General features: G+C 47.9%; 1 protein-coding gene and 1 non-coding gene across 2 annotated transcripts; both read left to right on the top strand.

Moving 5' to 3' along the window:
* Positions 1 to 1015: 1015 nt before the first annotated feature.
* On the top strand, positions 1016 to 19024 carry PRPF8 (pre-mRNA processing factor 8). Its single transcript, XM_415805.8, has 43 exons — positions 1016 to 1098; positions 1188 to 1297; positions 1377 to 1545; positions 2149 to 2313; positions 2410 to 2628; positions 3224 to 3436; positions 3708 to 3833; positions 3909 to 4014; positions 4437 to 4627; positions 4809 to 4928; positions 5006 to 5195; positions 5366 to 5485; positions 5802 to 5936; positions 6034 to 6163; positions 6540 to 6736; positions 6843 to 7049; positions 7139 to 7302; positions 7637 to 7763; positions 7888 to 8080; positions 8419 to 8606; positions 8826 to 9064; positions 9154 to 9300; positions 9550 to 9760; positions 10039 to 10155; positions 10242 to 10489; positions 10682 to 10861; positions 11331 to 11466; positions 11697 to 11866; positions 12165 to 12294; positions 12461 to 12607; positions 12826 to 12986; positions 13282 to 13473; positions 13971 to 14208; positions 14460 to 14588; positions 15174 to 15287; positions 15439 to 15612; positions 15871 to 16064; positions 16259 to 16498; positions 16582 to 16723; positions 17065 to 17205; positions 17476 to 17615; positions 17771 to 17973; positions 18700 to 19024. The coding sequence occupies exons 2-43, from the start codon at positions 1198 to 1200 to the stop codon at positions 18852 to 18854; spliced, it is 7008 nt and encodes a 2335-aa protein (XP_415805.2). The 5' UTR covers positions 1016 to 1098; positions 1188 to 1197; the 3' UTR covers positions 18855 to 19024.
* On the top strand, positions 16526 to 16582 carry MIR12234 (microRNA mir-12234). The gene has a single exon (NR_161989.1). It is a non-coding gene; the product is annotated as a microRNA mir-12234 (primary transcript).
* Positions 19025 to 19041: the final 17 nt, after the last annotated feature.

Raw genomic sequence — 19041 nt, 5'->3', positions numbered from 1 at the left:
TCAAGTGGAAGAGGCTTAGAGGGAAAGAAGAACTCTGCATCCCAGCTTGCTCCAGAGACATCACTGGCTTCCTGTCCTCCATCTCCTTGCTCTGGGATAAAAACACACAGTGTGCTGGCTCATTCCTGATGCTGTGTGCAGCAAAGCTGAGCGCCTTCCTCGGGCAAGGAATTGGAAGGTTTAGATGCTGTTTCCCCTCACATTTCCCACTGATTCCCACACACTGAACCCTTCCCATCAGCCCAGCAGCACATACGAACCCACCTCACACAGGGCTACGTGTAGATGCTTTGCAAAATCCATTGGATCTGTTGTGCCTTCTGCACAGCAAGTAACTTCTTACCCCCCAAATCACTCATTTGCTTTGGAAATCTGTGGGAGAGGCTGAAACTGCTCAGAGTGCCCCATCAGCAGCGCTCGCTGCCCACGCCGTGACTGCTGCTCAAGGCTGCGATTGTCACCACATTCCTGCTGCCACGCCAATGCCACACACTGGGGACCTGGCTGGGAGCCCACAGGGATGTCTCACAGTGGTGGCCTGGCAGCTCTGCACAGCCCAGTGCATGGGAACGCACTGTGGGTATGTCCTGTGTGTCTCCTCTGAAGGAAACAGGGCCAAGCTTTGGGACAGGAACCTTCCCCTCCTGTGGGGACAGAGGTAGAAGGGCAAGGGATGGCCTCTCTCTCATGGGGGGAACCCCAGGCCCACCCCGTAGGGCCTTATCTGCCCCTAGGGCTCTTGGGCCCCACAGCCGGGGTCTGCTGTCACAGGCTGATTGCCCAATCAGAACCGGTGTCGTGCTGTCACCGCTATCTCTCTCCACCAATCATAACCGGTAGAGGGCGGGACCGGAAAAGAACAGGCATTCCACAGGAAGTGTACTCTAGGAACAGCTTCCTTTCCTCTTCCGCACTTGATCCCGCCTCCTGCCCTTTTCGCGCTTTGATAGGCTGTTCTTGCTGTCTGTGAGATTGCCCGAAGGCTGATTGGACTGGCCCTCCGGTTGCGCACCCCGCCCACATCCGGGTCTCGCAGGCGCGGTGGCGGTGGGCTGCGCCGCCATTGTGGTGGGGAAGCGCGGGACGTCGCAGCGGCCGGTGCGTGCGGGGGGGCGGGCCTCAGGGACGTAGGAGGGCCCGGGGGGGAGCCGTGATCCCGCTTTGAGCCCGTTCTTCCTCCCCCGCAGGTGCGTCGCCATGGCTGCCGTCTTCCCGTACCGCGGCGGCTGCGCGCCGGTGCCGACCCCGATGGCGCCGCTGCCCGACTATATGTCTGAGGAGAAGCTGCAGGAGAAAGGTGCGTACGGCCTCTCCCCATTCCGCCTCGCCGAACGGGGTGCGCCTGACCACATCCCGTTGCTTCTCTGTCCCCGCAGCCCGCAAGTGGCAACAGCTGCAGGCCAAGCGCTATGCGGAGAAGAGGAAATTCGGCTTCGTGGACGCGCAGAAGGAGGACATGCCCCCTGAGCACGTCCGGAAAATCATCCGCGACCACGGTGACATGACCAACAGGAAGTTCCGCCACGATAAGCGCGTCTACCTGGGGTACGGAGCTCCCCCTGAGAGGCACTGCCTTCAGCGCAGGGCTCCCAGGGGCAGCTGTGCTCAGACAGCAGCATCACAGCACGAGGGTGTCACTGGGGTGCAGGAGAAGATAAGCTGATGAAGTTGGTGCTTGGAGTTCCTAAGGAGAAGCATTGTTCTGAATGGCATATAGCTGAGAAGAGGTTTTGGGGGGAGATTATGAACTAATCAGCTTTTTTTTTCATGATTAAAACGTTCCATCGGTGTTTCTCTGTTGTTTGGGCACAGAGAACTGTCTTGTGCAAAGCACAACCTGTTGTGTTAATGTAGAGTTACCCAGAAAAGCTCATTCATTGCTTTTTAGTGTTATTATTCTTGAACATTTTTAATGCATAACCATCTCTCTGAAGCTGACCAGTAGAAAAAACCTTTTGGTAGTAGAATCTGTGAAGAAGAAGGATAGTAAAGAAAGTTAGTGAGGTCATCACTGGAGGCTTTTATGAGCAGGTTAGCTGAGCTGTTTCTAGAAGTGGGAGGTATACAGGTAACTTAACTTGCTGGAGACAGGTGACTGTTCTCTGGAGATGCCTTCCAGCTGTGATCTTCCTTGATTTCTGGTTGCAGTGCTTTGAAGTACATGCCTCATGCCGTTCTGAAGCTCTTGGAGAACATGCCTATGCCTTGGGAACAAATCAGAGATGTTCCAGTCCTGTATCACATCACGGGAGCCATCTCTTTTGTGAATGAGATTCCCTGGGTTATAGAGCCAGTGTACATTGCACAGTGGGGGTAAGTGCTTTTTCCTTAACTGTGGGGGGACACCATGAGCAAATAACTGTGCATCCACAATAAAGGCAGCGTGTAATGGTCTCTGGTTTCTGCTAGGTCCATGTGGATTATGATGAGGCGAGAGAAGAGGGACAGACGTCACTTCAAGAGGATGAGATTCCCCCCATTTGATGATGAAGAACCCCCTCTGGATTATGCTGATAACATTCTAGATGTGGAACCCCTGGAAGCGATTCAGCTTGAGCTGGATCCGGAGGAAGATGCCCCAGTGCTGGACTGGTTCTACGACCACCAGCCTCTGAAAGACAACAGAAAGTATGTGCCTACCTGGTAGCACAATTCACTGTGGGGATTTAAGAAAAGAAACAACACAATGTTTATGCACTATGTAAATTACACGTATGCAAAAGTGCATAACTTTTGCTTGTATGATGTTGGTCTGTGCGTGATGTTGGAGGGATTCTTCCTTCAAGGATAGAAGGGGGAATCTGACTACTATAAAGTCATCCCTCTGTCTTCAGTGTCGAGGGAAGGCCATCAAGGCCTCTCTGTCCAGGCAGGCTACTGCACGGGTAACTGATAAAACTGATGTTTTTTGGCACACCATAAAGATGAAAACCTGGATCATCTAGTTTTTATTTGAGTTTATGTATTAAATATAGAGTATGCTTGCACGCTGGAGGCACTTGAATCTTGTCAGATATTGGCGTGTTAGTTTGGATATGGAGATGGAGGGGAACTGGGCAGATGTAGTCCATGGAGCTCTTCAACAAGCCTGTAAATTTTATTTTTCTGTCTAGAGGGGGACAAGAGTTAGCTATCCTTGATATTTTCTGCAAATAGCAGAAAGGTAAAGGACTGGTTGTCTTCTGGCTGTGTAATGATTGTCCTATGCTTTGTTTCTCTGTAGATACGTGAATGGTTCTACCTACCAGCGCTGGCAGTTCACTCTGCCTATGATGTCCACGCTGTATCGGCTGGCCAATCAGCTGCTCACTGACCTTGTGGATGACAACTATTTCTATTTGTTTGATCTGAAAGCGTTCTTCACCTCCAAGGCCCTGAACATGGCTATTCCTGGAGGTCCCAAGTTTGAGCCTCTTGTTAGAGACATCAATTTGCAGTAAGTGTTAAATCTTGGAGGAAAGATACACAGTTATCTGGAAAAAGATTTTGAGGGTCACCGATCTGTTACCATGTATCTTTCGTTGGGTTAGTTAGTTCTGAGCATTTGCTCTCTTTAGCATTATGATATGCTTGTTGCTTTGGACACTGATTCTTACTGTGAAGAAAAAGCTAAAGTAAAGGCACTGATACTGCATTTTTGGTCAAGAATATTTGTCTTTCTGTCTCCCCAAACGCTTGTGTGACAATTTCTTTTTGCCTTATTTGAGGGATGAAGACTGGAATGAGTTTAACGACATCAACAAAATTATCATCAGGCAGCCAATCAGGACAGAGTACAAAATTGCTTTCCCATACCTGTACAATAACCTCCCCCACCACGTCCACCTGACCTGGTAAGTGCAGCAGTCTCGAGGGTAAGGAGAGGAGGGAGAAGCCATCAGCATTCTCATACTCGTTATGTGTTGTAGGTATCATACTCCAAACGTTGTTTTCATTAAAACAGAAGATCCTGATCTCCCAGCTTTTTATTTCGATCCACTGATCAACCCCATTTCACACAGACATTCTGTTAAGGTGAGTCACTGTCCAGGAGAACCTACAATAAACCGTATGTGTGGAGGCAATAGGACTTTAGCAATGGGACTTGTTTCTGATAATGGCACAAATGCATACCTATTTCAGGAGTTTCACAAAAAAAAAAAAACCCTTGTGCAGTTGTTTTCTGTCTTCTGTAATTGCTCAAAGCTGTGTCGTGTAGTCTCTAGGATAAAGTTCAGTGCCTAAATTGCAGTGTTATTTTATGGTCTTCTGACCGGTAGCCAGAGGTAATTCTGCCTGTTGGCCCCTTGTAGAGTGTATTTTGCTTCTCAGATAATCAACGCTGTTGCACTTATTCCCTAACAAGAAAGAAATGCTTTTTACTCAATTAACTTAGAAAACTAAGCTGAAACATTGAATCGTGCAGGAAGCAAATGCTGTGTGGTTTCTGGTTTCAGAGTCAGGAACCGCTACCTGATGATGATGAAGAGTTTGAGTTACCAGAGTTTGTGGAACCTTTCTTGAAGGATACCCCACTCTACACAGACAACACAGCCAATGGCATTGCCTTGCTGTGGGCCCCACGGCCATTCAATCTGAGGTCTGGGAGGACTCGGAGAGCTCTTGACATCCCACTGGTCAAGAACTGGTGAGTTCTTCCTGTGGGGACAGTATATTCTAGTGATTGTGACATTAATACTAGTATGATGTTACAGTGGGGAAAAAAGTGATCTTGTTTGCCTGGTTTCTAGAGATTTTAGGAGAGTCTGTAGACTCATTTTTGAAGGAATATGAATTATCTGAAAATTTAAAGTCTGTTTCACCCCTAGGTATCGTGAGCACTGCCCAGCTGGCCAGCCAGTGAAAGTGCGAGTCTCCTATCAGAAGCTGCTGAAATACTATGTTCTAAATGCCCTCAAGCACAGACCCCCTAAGGCCCAGAAGAAGAGGTAAATGGGACCTCTTCAGTGGGGAACTCCTTATCTGTGTAGGGGATTCAGCTGATTAAAGACTCTTCTCTGTTCAGGTACCTATTCCGCTCCTTCAAGGCTACAAAGTTTTTCCAGTCAACAAAGCTGGACTGGGTGGAAGTAGGCCTGCAGGTGTGTCGCCAGGGCTACAATATGCTGAACTTGCTGATCCACAGAAAGAACCTGAACTACCTTCACTTGGATTACAACTTTAACCTGAAGCCAGTAAAGACCCTCACCACTAAGGTACAACCCCTGTGCTTAACAGCAAAGTTTACTTGAAGGTTTAAGTAGTAGCTAAAGTGGTATTGCTGACTGTAGTGACTCAATTGTTCTGTTGTTGTACAGACTAAATTAGAGCTGTTTGACTCTTAGGCAATGTTGTTACAGAAATCCTGAATCTCTTTCTTTCCCAGGAAAGGAAAAAATCCCGTTTTGGTAATGCTTTCCATCTGTGCCGAGAGGTTCTGCGGCTGACTAAATTGGTGGTGGACAGCCACGTCCAGTACAGACTTGGAAATGTAGATGCATTTCAGGTAGGCCTGATTCTTCTTTTCTTTTAAAGGTGGGGAGGGGAAGTTGAGAGAAGGAATATCAGGATGGGATTATACAGGATGCACAGAACGACTGATTGTTGCAGTGTTTTGGAGAAGGAGGAAGTAGAGAAAGCGTGCAGTGTTGTGTGAAATTCTGCTGTTATCTCAGTTTATGTGAATTGGTTATCTCATGAGTGACTGGTAGGAGCTTTAGGCAGCCTGATGCACTCTACTCCTAGCTGCAAAATAAGCCTGGCTTCTTGAGGCGATGTGTGTAGCTTTTATTGTTATCTCTGACTGTGTTGTTGTGTTTCAGTTGGCAGATGGCTTGCAGTACATCTTTGCCCATGTCGGTCAGCTGACAGGGATGTACAGATACAAGTACAAACTGATGAGGCAGATTCGTATGTGCAAGGACCTGAAACATCTCATCTACTACAGGTTTAACACAGTAAGTTCCACCTTTCCTGTGAGGTGGTGACCTCAAGTAAACTGACCAACAAGAGAGTGTCACTAAATGACTTGTTATTGTGTCTCACTTCTTCCAGGGACCTGTGGGCAAAGGTCCTGGCTGTGGCTTCTGGGCTCCAGGCTGGAGAGTGTGGCTGTTCTTCATGAGGGGCATCACGCCACTGCTGGAACGCTGGCTGGGGAATCTGCTGGCCAGGCAGTTTGAAGGTCAGCACATTGTGTAAATCTTGGACATGAGGGGTGTCTGGTAAAGATTAATGCTGTTTGCTTGCCAGCTTAAACTCCAGATTTCTGTTCCAAGTGGTAGTCTGTGCCTGTATTCTGCATCAGTCCCAATGGCTGTTGTCCTGTTTAGAGCTTTTACAAGACCAGCATACCCACAGTAGTTTTCAAATGGAAATTCCCTGATCCATAGCACTCTGGAGTCTATAGTCTCCTGATCGTGTATTCTTATCTCTCCAATTATGTAGCAGTTTAATTTTTTCTGGCATCCTGTACCTCTCTGGAGGACACTCCTTTAATACAAAGAAGAGCAGCACTGCTCAGTAATGTCTGAACTGCTGAAGTATTTTGCTTTTTGCAGGCCGTCACTCGAAGGGTGTAGCAAAGACTGTCACAAAGCAGCGTGTGGAGTCTCACTTTGACCTGGAGCTGAGGGCAGCTGTAATGCATGACATTCTGGACATGATGCCAGAAGGGATCAAACAGAACAAAGCCAGAACCATCCTGCAGCATCTTAGTGAGGCTTGGCGGTGCTGGAAGGCCAATATCCCCTGGAAGGTAAGTCCCTCGTTTGGCCTGTCTTTCAGTTGTAACATCTGTCAGGCTGAACTGCTCTTACAAAGGCTCTTACTCCTTCCTTCTCGTGTTACTTCTCCCTTCCCAGGTTCCTGGGCTGCCAACTCCTATTGAGAACATGATCCTGAGGTATGTGAAGGCAAAAGCTGATTGGTGGACAAATACAGCTCACTACAACAGAGAGCGTATCCGTCGGGGTGCCACTGTGGACAAGACTGTCTGTAAGAAGAATCTGGGCCGGCTGACCAGACTCTACTTAAAAGCTGAGCAGGAGCGGCAGCATAATTACTTGAAGGTACTTCTCTCTTGCCTGAGGTTGCCCAGGTTGGTGCTGTTGCCATAGGCAAACTTCCACTGACTAATCATGGTGTTGTGGTTGTGCAGGATGGGCCTTACATCACCGCAGAAGAGGCTGTTGCTGTGTACACAACCACAGTGCACTGGCTGGAAAGCAGGAGGTTCTCACCCATTCCATTCCCCCCATTGTCCTACAAGCACGATACCAAGTTGCTCATACTGGCCCTGGAGAGGCTGAAGGAAGCTTACAGGTAAGCACTGGGAAGTGACTAGTTTCTCTCAAGGGTCAAACATCTGCTCTGGGAAAGGCTTCTGAAACTATTTTGTTATCCATTATTCCTGGAATTGAGTACACTGTAACACTTACCCAGAATAGGCAGGGTGATACTATGGGATATGGTACTGCCAAGGCTGCCTGGGCATTCTTCATGGACTCTGCCAATTGGGACTGACTGTGAATTGTGAAGAATTAGAGATCTTGTCTTGAGCTGCTTGGTTGAACACTTATCTTTCGTCAGTTCAATGCAGCAGATATTAGTTTGTTCATGCTTGAGTGCACAAACGGTTGTTCTTTCTCACTTCCAGTGTGAAATCTCGCCTGAATCAGTCACAGAGGGAGGAGCTGGGCTTGATTGAACAGGCTTATGATAATCCTCATGAAGCTCTGTCCAGAATCAAACGACACCTTTTAACTCAGAGAGCGTTCAAGGAGGTAAGTGTCATGGTGAAAGCCAGAGGATACAAAAAACTTACACTGTGTTCAGGTACATGGCAGCAAGACTATCAAGAGTGTTCTCTGTCAGGTATAAGCTTCAGATTTACCTTCTCTTTTCCAGGTTGGCATTGAGTTCATGGATCTCTACAGCCACCTGGTTCCTGTTTATGATGTTGAGCCCTTGGAGAAAATCACAGATGCTTATCTGGATCAGTACTTGTGGTATGAGGCTGATAAAAGAAGACTCTTCCCTCCTTGGATCAAGCCTGCTGACACTGAACCTCCTCCACTGTTAGTGTACAAGTGGTGCCAAGGTTAGTGGGGTCTTGTGTTCCATGGTAAAATGAGTTTTGTTATCAGGAGCTTGCTGCTGAAGAGTCCACTTGCAAGCTGAGCTTTCATACTTGCAGCAATAATACAGCTAATCGTTACACTCCGAGGCTGTATTTTGTAGGTTAACACTGGAGGAAGAGAACTTCTGTAACATTTGTGGTTGATTGTATGTTCCTGTTCCAGTTCCTGGGTAGACTGGAAGGAAAAAAGGGGATGAAAAACACTACAGAAAATAGACTGACTTTTCATGCCTGGAAGGGTGTTTCTGCACTCAAAATTGCCACGTCACGTAATGTGACACACCTGTTTGTCTCCTCAGGCATTAATAATCTGCAAGACGTTTGGGAAACAAGTGAAGGTGAATGCAATGTGATGCTGGAATCTCGATTTGAGAAGATGTATGAGAAGATTGACCTGACGTTACTCAACAGGCTGTTGCGTCTTATTGTTGATCACAACATTGCTGACTACATGACAGCCAAAAACAACGTGGTGATCAACTACAAGGTGATGATTACTGTCAGAAAAGTGTGTGAACTGTATAATTGAGTGGTTTGTGACCTGTGGTGGTGGTGGTGAAGGGGGAACTGGGACACAAGACTTGCTGGGGGAAGAGGTGATGAGGGAGTAAGAAAACCCTTCTGGGCCCTGCTCAAAAGCAGCTGCTCAGGTAAAGGTTTTTGGTATATTGTGACAGTCAGGTTTCTCACACTTCTTTTTCCTCAGGACATGAATCACACAAACTCCTACGGGATTATTCGTGGTCTGCAGTTTGCTTCCTTCATCGTCCAGTATTATGGGCTTGTGATGGACCTGCTGGTGCTGGGTCTGCACCGTGCCAGTGAAATGGCTGGGCCTCCCCAGATGCCAAATGACTTCCTCAGCTTCCAAGACATTGCAACTGAGGTGGCCCATCCCATTCGCCTTTTCTGCAGATACATCGATCGCATTCACATCTTCTTCAGGTGAGGGCTCTCTGGATCCTTATCCCTGTGGGCAGTCCATCTGAGGAAGATGTTTGTGTCACCACAGATCCCCTTCTGTTTATTTCCAGGTTTACAGCAGATGAGGCAAGGGACTTGATTCAACGGTACCTGACAGAGCATCCAGATCCCAACAACGAGAACATTGTAGGCTACAACAATAAGAAGTGCTGGCCTCGGGATGCTCGGATGCGCCTCATGAAGCATGATGTCAACCTGTAAGTGATGCAACCTGGGAACACAAAGGGTAGAATGGTGGGTAAATTAGTTGTGATAAATGAGTATTCGAGATTGATAGGCAGGTGCTCAGGAAAGGAAGAAGAGATGAGGAGGTTTGTGTCAGTTTTGACAGAGAGTGATTGGTGTGAGAGACCATAGTGCTGAGGAAAGCACTGAGAACTTGGTCCAGTTTGTATTTCACCTTAGTTTCAGAGCCTGGCCTCACTGTGCATGCCATACTGTTTCAGTGGCCGTGCTGTATTCTGGGATATCAAGAACCGCCTGCCTCGATCCGTCACCACGGTGCAGTGGGAGAACAGCTTCGTGTCTGTTTACAGCAAGGATAACCCCAATTTGCTGTTTAACATGTGTGGTTTTGAGTGCCGCATTCTGCCCAAATGCCGCACCAGCTATGAGGAGTTCACCCACAAGGATGGTGTCTGGAACCTGCAGAATGAGGTATGGGGAGAGTTTGGCAGGCTGGGAAAGCAGTCCCTGCTTTGTCTGTACCCAGCATCAAAACAAGGCTTGTACCTGTTTGGGGGGAGTACTTGGCAGCGTGCATTTGGCAGCTGTGTACCTGAGAATGTCAACAGGTAGAATTGAAATGAATTTGGGAGCTTTCTTTCCTGTGAGGGATGGGGAATCCTTGGGGAGCTATAAGGGAGGACCCAAAACTGTCTAGACTCTTCCTTTCATCTGCTTTGTAAGTGACCCATAGCCCTGTGCTCTTGCAGGTCACCAAGGAACGCACAGCTCAGTGCTTCCTGCGTGTTGATGATGAGTCTATGCAGAGATTTCACAACAGAGTGAGGCAGATCCTCATGGCGTCTGGCTCTACAACCTTCACTAAGGTAAGGTGGAAGTGAGCTGTGCGACAGAACTTCCTGCAGATGCTTGAAGAACGAGCTGAAAACTGATCCTGGGCCTTCCTTTTCAGATTGTCAATAAATGGAATACAGCTCTGATTGGCCTGATGACATATTTCCGGGAAGCTGTTGTAAATACTCAGGAGCTGCTTGACTTGCTGGTGAAGTGTGAGAATAAAATCCAGACTCGAATCAAAATTGGTCTGAATTCCAAAATGCCTAGCCGTTTTCCACCTGTGGTGTTCTACACCCCTAAAGAGCTGGGAGGTCTGGGGATGCTCTCCATGGGACACGTTCTCATCCCACAGTCTGACCTGAGGTGAGTAATACTGCCTGATCCAAAATGCCTACGTGATTTAGGTGTTCTGTTAGATATTCTTTCCCATTAAAATATTTGGGAATGCTAAACCACGACTTGCTGCAGAGATAGGTTGTCTTTACTGTACGTCATGTCAATGTGACTGGTGATGTCCCGTTGCTCCTACCTCACTCTTCTGCCTCTCTGCTCCAGGTGGTCCAAGCAGACCGATGTTGGCATTACTCATTTCCGCTCAGGGATGAGTCACGAGGAGGACCAGCTCATCCCAAATCTGTATCGTTACATCCAGCCGTGGGAGAGTGAATTCATTGACTCTCAGAGAGTGTGGGCAGAATATGCTCTCAAACGACAAGAGGCTATAGCCCAGAACAGGTATATTTCCATGTCCAATTAGATCTCTGTCTGTGGAGGGGGCAGGCAGTGGTGGGAAGCCTTGCATTGCTTCAGTTCTGCAGACCTTGCTGGGCCTCTGATATGTGGTACAAACTGTCTGCAAAATGCACTCTTGCCTCCAGAGAAGGCATGGACTCTGCAAGCAGCACATCCTTGGCACAGCTGAAGGCAAATGATATGCCAGGTGATGCTAGGAAAAGCTGATATCAGACCCATTTCCTTTGTTAGTTCTGCTTACTTACCAGGGCAGGCTTTTCCTTTTGGCTGATTGACATCAGCCTGTTTATAGCGATGGCTGTGGATGCTTTTCTGAGCGTCAGTCATTTTAGAACCTCTCCTGGCAGAGCCTTGAAATCTGTATTCTTTCTGTGATCTCATCCCCTGAAATATTAATGCACTGCCATAAAACTGAGAGGTAACAGAGTGTGGGGATGTTTTTTTTCTTCAGGCGTCTGACGCTGGAAGATCTGGAGGACTCGTGGGACAGAGGAATTCCTCGTATTAACACCCTTTTCCAGAAGGACCGGCATACCCTGGCTTATGATAAAGGATGGAGAGTCAGGACTGACTTCAAGCAGTATCAGGTATTGGCAGGGAATTTCTCAGTGTGAATTTCAGACATCATCATCTTAGATACTGCCCAATCTGAATTGCCTACTAGGTACTGGCCGAACTTGTAGATGAGCTTTATCTTCCAGAATGGGTGTGTGAGGCTTTGTACTTGTTAGTGGCATCATCTTGGTTCCCAAAATTAGTCCAGCATGGTTAAACGATGTGGATGCAGAGCTGCTCACTGGTGGGCTGTTGTTTGCAGGTCCTGAAACAGAACCCATTCTGGTGGACACATCAGCGCCACGATGGGAAGCTGTGGAACCTGAACAACTACCGCACTGATATGATCCAAGCACTGGGTGGAGTGGAGGGGATCCTGGAGCACACTCTCTTCAAGGGCACTTACTTCCCTACATGGGAGGGTCTCTTCTGGTAAGAGAAACCTTGATCTGGCCTCGTGCAAATTGGAGCTTAGTGGTGCACCAGGAGAAGTTCTTGGCTCAAGCTACACTTACTGTGCTGAGCTGTTCTGTTTTCCAGGAGCACACCACATAGTTCAGTTTGAGGATACCTGGCATTGCAGTATAACTAGATTTATGTGTGTGATTCCATGGAAGTTCTTTACGTGAAGCAGTCCTTGCTCTTTATGTGCTTGTGCCTTGCTTCTATTTTATGTGGTACATGAAGATCATCTGTGATTAGGAGCATCTAACACGGTTGTCGCTTCTAGGGAGAAGGCCAGTGGCTTTGAGGAGTCCATGAAGTGGAAGAAGCTGACAAATGCCCAGAGATCGGGTTTGAATCAGATTCCAAACAGAAGATTTACTTTGTGGTGGTCTCCTACCATTAACAGAGCCAACGTAAGTATCTGAAATTAGCTTTCAGGAACTTGTGCTGAGTTGAGAGCAGTTAATTTGGTTCTTCTGGCGAGCTGCAGATCTAAGCCTTCTGAGCAGCAGCAGTTCTGCTCTCTAATCTTCACTAACTGTACTGTTACATGTTCTCACATCTATTTTTCATTTGCAGGTATATGTTGGCTTTCAGGTGCAGCTGGATTTGACAGGTATATTTATGCATGGCAAGATCCCCACGCTGAAGATTTCTCTCATTCAGATTTTCCGAGCTCACTTGTGGCAAAAGATCCACGAGAGCATTGTAATGGATTTGTGTCAGGTGAGCAGCGTGTTAACTAGCTTTGTTCAGTGCACACTCACTCCTTGTGTACTAACAGCCTCCTGCTCATGACACTAGCAAAGCAACTCCTCTAGTAATTTGACAGAGAAGAGGAGGAAACTGGATTTTCCTCCATACCTGCTTATGTCTGTGTTGTGGATAGACTCTGGTAGTTAGACTGTTTGAACACAGCTCACCTTTGACTGCCTTTTCCCCAGGTGTTTGATCAGGAGCTGGATGCTCTAGAGATTGAAACAGTGCAGAAGGAGACAATCCATCCCAGGAAATCGTACAAGATGAATTCTTCATGTGCAGATATCCTTCTCTTTGCTTCCTACAAGTGGAATGTGTCACGTCCATCATTGCTTGCAGATTCCAAGTGAGTGTTTCCCTTTTCCCTATACAGAGACAAGCTGCTGAGCTTGTCCCTGAGCAAAAGACCTTATAACTTGGGAGCCCAGAGCTGACATACTTCTCTGGGTACCCAAGAATACATAATCATGCCTGGAAAGTGCAGGGCTAGTATGGGTAGATGTTCTGTTTTCAGTAGGGTGTGCATATAGTACCTGGCTTCAGTGATCAGGCTTGGTAGCAGTTACTCTCTGCCAAAGAGATGTGCAGCAACTGCAGGAGAGTTCTATGCAAGGTTTAATTACTCTGGCTTGCTTTCTTAGAGATGTGATGGACAGCACCACCACTCAGAAGTACTGGATAGATATCCAGCTGCGCTGGGGAGATTATGATTCCCATGACATTGAACGCTATGCAAGAGCCAAGTTCCTGGACTACACTACAGACAACATGAGTATCTATCCATCTCCCACTGGTGTGCTCATTGCCATCGATCTGGCCTATAATTTACACAGGTAAGAACTGCACCGTCTGTATTTTAGCTGTAATTGATAGTTCATGGATGTCTCTTAGTGCATCTTCAAACTGGGCTGTGTTCCAGGCAGGAGTTGCTGTAAGAATAGTTCAGCTCACTCATCATTTGTTTTCTTAAGAGATCTCTGTCAGATGGAGTTCAGGGGCAGGCCTTGTTTAAAGGCCATCTGCAAGAGGGAACGACTGTTCTTCATGAAAGAGCAAGGGAGAGATGTCCCATCAAGCAGACCTCTCTAGGATGACAGTTGCAGAAGATGCAATTCTTGTGGGACTGCTGCACGTGCATGCTGTGGCTTCCCACTGAGGGGAAGAGTAGGGATAAGCTATAGCTGAACAGCTCCAAGAACATCACAAGAGAAATCATCCACTGGCAGACAACAGGCAGAAAGGTGCCTGTCTGCTGCACATGGAGACGTGCTGTTGTCCCTTCATCTTAGTCCTGATGGCAACAACTGTTTCTCTCTGTTTTCCTCTTCAGTGCATATGGGAACTGGTTCCCTGGTAGCAAACCTCTGATCCAGCAGGCTATGGCCAAAATCATGAAAGCAAATCCTGCGCTGTATGTGCTGAGAGAACGAATCCGTAAGGGCTTGCAGCTGTACTCATCTGAGCCCACAGAACCCTACCTTTCCTCTCAGAACTATGGAGAGCTCTTCTCCAACCAGATCATCTGGTTTGTGGATGACACCAATGTGTACAGAGTGACCATTCATAAGGTAAGGCCAGAGCTGCATCTTAAGGGGGAAAGACAGGGGCTGTAAATGTCCTTAGCTCGGGATGATTGAGGAGGTGTGCCTGAGGGAAAAGTAGGAATTAACATGCACCTAAATCTTTTGCAGTGTGCACAGAGCAGCTCTTGTATTTCCAGCATAGTTCCTGCTCAAAGCACTTAACAAGTCAGCTGTTGTGTAGATGGTTGGATAGGCTGCATTCATCTCACTGTGCTTTCTGCTTCTTATTTTCTCAGACTTTTGAAGGGAATTTGACCACAAAACCTATCAATGGAGCCATTTTCATCTTCAACCCTAGGACTGGTCAGCTCTTCCTGAAGATCATCCACACATCTGTGTGGGCAGGACAAAAGCGTCTCGGACAGGTGGGACCTGGCTGCTTCTTGTGCTTTTGGCAGCAAGGCAGGGGCATGCACTGATGTTTTGGAATACTCAGTTGAGCAGAAAGTATTGCTGAAGGTCTTTACCTTCCTGCCTTGAAACAAGTTTGGAGCCCCAGCTGCCAGTGCATGACCTGTGCTCTTGCAACCATTAGCATGGGATAAAGAAGTGTAAGAATGCAGGCACGGATGTTGTGATGTTTTTGAACTGTAAAGAGTCTGTGTCCTCAAGCAGCACTTGAGAAATGGTGCTGTGCTCACTGGTACAGCAAATCACATTGCTCTTGGCCGAACATCCTGTGCAGTGCAAAGACTGTGAGGTGCTGAAGCCAGGGAGGTGGTGTAATCAGCTGTTTTTGCAAGCCAGTCAGGGGTAACTGAGCTCCGGGAATGGGAACTGCCCTCTATGATCACTAAGAGGGAAATGTTAGGCCTTGTCACTGATCTGAAATAAGCCATAAATTTCTGTTGTATTTTTAGAATTTGGTTTGGGCGCCTCTGATTCCAAGAGGTGTGGAGACTTTGCTGTTAGCTAGGAGATACTGTTCTAACCTAGCTGTCTCTTTGTAGCTGGCCAAGTGGAAGACTGCTGAAGAAGTGGCTGCCTTGATCCGCTCACTTCCTGTGGAGGAGCAGCCTAAGCAGATCATAGTGACTCGAAAGGGCATGCTGGACCCACTTGAGGTAACAATGCACACAGTGCCATGAAGGGACATTATAAAAGCTTTGTGAGGTTGCAGAACAGTTCCTCAATCCTTCAGATTGAGGAAGGCCTCAATCTGGACTAATGTTTTGCGCTAGTTGTGAATTAATTCCTCTCCTCAATAAACTCCAGGTGCACTTGCTGGATTTCCCCAATATTGTGATCAAAGGCTCCGAGTTGCAGCTGCCTTTCCAGGCCTGTCTGAAAGTGGAGAAGTTTGGTGATCTCATTCTGAAGGCTACTGAACCTCAGATGGTTCTCTTCAATCTCTACGATGACTGGCTGAAAACCATCTCTTCCTACACGGTGAGGATGTCATGCATAGTCTGCACTTTACTTTCCCACTGGCACAAAACAAGAGCTGAGGTTTCAGAAGTCCCTCCACGTATGCTCCAGAGTGTTTGCTCTTGGTCTGCCTGAATCCTTCTTCAGATTGATTTACTGACAATTCTCACGTGCTCTCATTGCGTCCAAAAAGAGGAGTGGTGTGATGGAGGAAAACCAAATGCAAGTACACTCACATGCATTTGACAAGCTGCATCTTTTTCTTTTTTTCTCTCCAAGGCATTCTCACGTCTGATTCTGATTCTCCGGGCACTGCATGTGAATAATGATAGAGCCAAAGTTATTCTGAAACCAGACAAGACGACCATAACAGAGCCTCACCACATCTGGCCAACCCTGACAGATGAGGAATGGATCAAGGTGGAGGTGCAGCTGAAAGATCTGATCCTTGCTGACTATGGCAAGAAGAACAAGTAAGCTACTGTCCTGCTGCAGAATCCCATCCGCCTTTCCTTATCTTTGTATCACATGACTGTTATTTTTTTTTTGTCCTTCCTCTTGTCCTAAAAAGTCTTGGTTTCATTTTTCTGTAGTGCTCTGTGTGTGAGCTTTTGTATTTGTGAGATGGACCTGACGTGTGGCTGACATGATGGATTTTCTCTTTCAGTGTGAATGTTGCATCCCTGACACAATCAGAGATCCGAGACATTATCCTGGGCATGGAGATCTCTGCTCCCTCTCAGCAGAGACAGCAGATTGCAGAAATTGAGAAGCAAACCAAGGAGCAGTCGCAGCTGACAGCCACACAGACCCGCACTGTTAACAAACATGGAGATGAAATCATCACCTCCACAACCAGCAACTATGAAACCCAGACTTTCTCCTCCAAGACTGAGTGGCGAGTCAGGTAGGAGGGAAGACAGAGCTGTTACGCAGTGGGAAAAGGTGAGATCTGTGTGCCCTGTTATAATCTTTTCCTTTTCTTCACAGAGCCATTTCTGCTGCCAACCTCCACCTGAGAACAAACCACATTTATGTTTCATCAGATGACATAAAGGAAACGGGCTATACGTACATTCTTCCCAAGAATGTGTTGAAGAAATTCATCTGCATCTCAGATCTGCGAGCCCAGGTGAGTGTGTAACGAGGCTATTGGAGTATCTGTGCAGCTTGTGCATGCGCCAGTCCTGGGCAGGCAGCTCCCAGGGCCTCGTGGTGAAAGGCTGGGAGCTTGCTGCTGTTTCTGGGCTGGAGGCAGACATCCATTCTGTGGCTGAGTGCATGCCAGGTCAAAGAGGCTTCTTTAGGTTGGACTCGGGTGGCCTGAAGGACTTTCAGCCCAGAACATAACTACGATGTGATCTTACTCTAGCAAGGAGCTGCTGGACAAGAGAAACTTGCTTTAGGAACTCTCACGTGGTTATAGGAGGTCTCTTCTAGGCTTGTAAAGTGGGTGTTTGTTTGTGTTCCTAGATTGCAGGTTACCTGTATGGAGTGAGCCCTCCTGATAATCCCCAAGTGAAGGAGATCCGGTGCATTGTGATGGTACCCCAGTGGGGAACACACCAGACTGTGCATCTCCCAGGGCAGCTGCCTCAGCATGAGTACCTCAAGGTGAGTTGAGTTTCTGCTCCCAGGGAGTGTGGAAGATCATCACCTCCAGAACAGACCCAGGTGACAGGGGAGTCTTGCTGCCACTCGGCTCCAATGTGCTTGCCTGAGTAACACACCTCTAAAGTCTGCCTGATCTGGGATCAGGTGAAAGGGGGAAGCCTTTAGTCTCTGTGTACTTTGTACTGTGCTTGAAGCACTCATTTAAATACCTTTCTCGCAGCTTTCAGTTTCTTCTTGTTGAGTCAATGGTTTTCACTTTCCATTCTGTAGGAAATGGAACCTCTGGGGTGGATTCATACCCAACCAAATGAGTCCCCGCAGCTGTCACCACAGGATGTCACCACCCATGCCAAAGTCATGGCTGACAACCCCTCCTGGGATGGGGAGAAAACTATCATCATCACCTGCAGGTGAGAGGCAGCAGGGCTTCTGTGCTGCATTCCCCTCTTGGGAACACATGAAGGTCTCAATCTAAAAATCTGACAGAAAGGGACTGTTTGCTTATTTCTTGTTTTCCTCTGTCTCAAATTAATCTGACCCACACCATCTCTCTGCTCCCCTTCAGTTTTACACCAGGTTCCTGCACGCTGACAGCCTACAAACTGACCCCAAGTGGCTACGAGTGGGGCAGGCAGAACACGGACAAAGGGAACAACCCCAAGGGCTACCTGCCATCCCATTATGAGAGGGTGCAGATGCTGCTGTCAGATCGCTTCCTTGGCTTCTTCATGGTTCCAGCACAGGGATCCTGGAACTACAACTTCATGGGTGAGTTGACTGCCCAGGAAAGGGGCAGGAAGGGGAGGCAGTGTGACTGGCTTGGGGGAGGAGAAGGAAATAGCTCTTCAGGGGGAGCATTCCTTACGTGTCCTGAAGCTTGACCTTCTCTGTGTAGCTGGCAGGGTTATTTTAGCATTGTCGTTTAACCTTTCCATGGTGGCTGTTCTGGGATGTCAGTTCTTAATGATTTGAGGCAGCAAGAGAGCAAATTCTGATACAGAGGGGAAAATCAGGCCTGAGACCATCTTCTTTGGCTGGATTGCAGTGTCTGATATATTGCCACTGAATAATTAATGTCTGTCAGGAAGAGGAGATGATAATGGAAAATGCAAAAAGGAAGCTGTGCCCAATAGGGGAGGGTAGCGGGGGGTCCTGCAGTGGGTACACCAGCTTGGTGAACCACAGACAGCTGCAGAAGGGGGTCAGGAAATGAAGAGACTGGCAGACAAAATGCTCGACTTCCTCTAACCAGAAAGGACTGCGGGGTTATTGCTTCTGAATCTCTGAGGGAGCCATGGGACGCAGTGTGATGATTGTGTGGGTTTGAAACTCCCCGCTGCTCTGCTTTAAGAACCCTCTCATGAGTGCAGAGGGCTCCATTAAGCTCCTGATGGCTGTGAGGGCAGGAGGGGCTTCCAGGTGGATAAGGAATCATAGGATATCCCAGGCTGGAAGGGACCCACAGTGCTGGCTCACGTGTCAACTCTCTCCCAGGTGTTCGCCACGACCCCAACATGAAATACGAGCTGCAGCTCGCCAACCCCAAGGAGTTTTACCACGAGGTCCATCGCCCTTCTCACTTCCTCAACTTCGCCCTGCTGCAGGAGGGGGAGGTTTACTCCGCCGACAGGGAGGACCTCTACGCCTAATCCTGCCTCCCCGGCACTCTTCGTACTGTTGATATTCAACATCCTCTCCCTGCTCTTGGTGGCCCCCTTCACGTGCTCGTGGCTCCGTTGCCCCCCCGTGCGTCCCAGCCGTGCTGTCCCGGTGGTTGTACCGTCTTAGAGTGGCTTAATAAATTTTTTACAAAGCCGAACGCTGCTGCCTATGGAG

Source organism: Gallus gallus, chromosome 19, assembly GCF_016699485.2.
Source record: "Gallus gallus isolate bGalGal1 chromosome 19, bGalGal1.mat.broiler.GRCg7b, whole genome shotgun sequence".
Classification (NCBI taxonomy): Eukaryota; Metazoa; Chordata; class Aves; order Galliformes; family Phasianidae; genus Gallus; species Gallus gallus.
The sequence above is the reverse complement of the archived record's forward strand: the minus strand, read 5'-3'. Positions and strand labels throughout refer to the sequence as shown.

Excerpts from the sequence above, each read along its gene's own strand:
- PRPF8 (XM_415805.8), top strand. The coding sequence starts at position 1,198 with ATGGCTGCCGTCTTCCCGTACCGCGGCGGCTGCGCGCCGGTGCCGACC. Across the intron at positions 8,607-8,825 it reads ACGTGGTGATCAACTACAAG|GACATGAATCACACAAACTC; the intron begins GTGATGATTACT and ends CTTTTTCCTCAG. Across the intron at positions 9,761-10,038 it reads TCTGGAACCTGCAGAATGAG|GTCACCAAGGAACGCACAGC; the intron begins GTATGGGGAGAG and ends GTGCTCTTGCAG.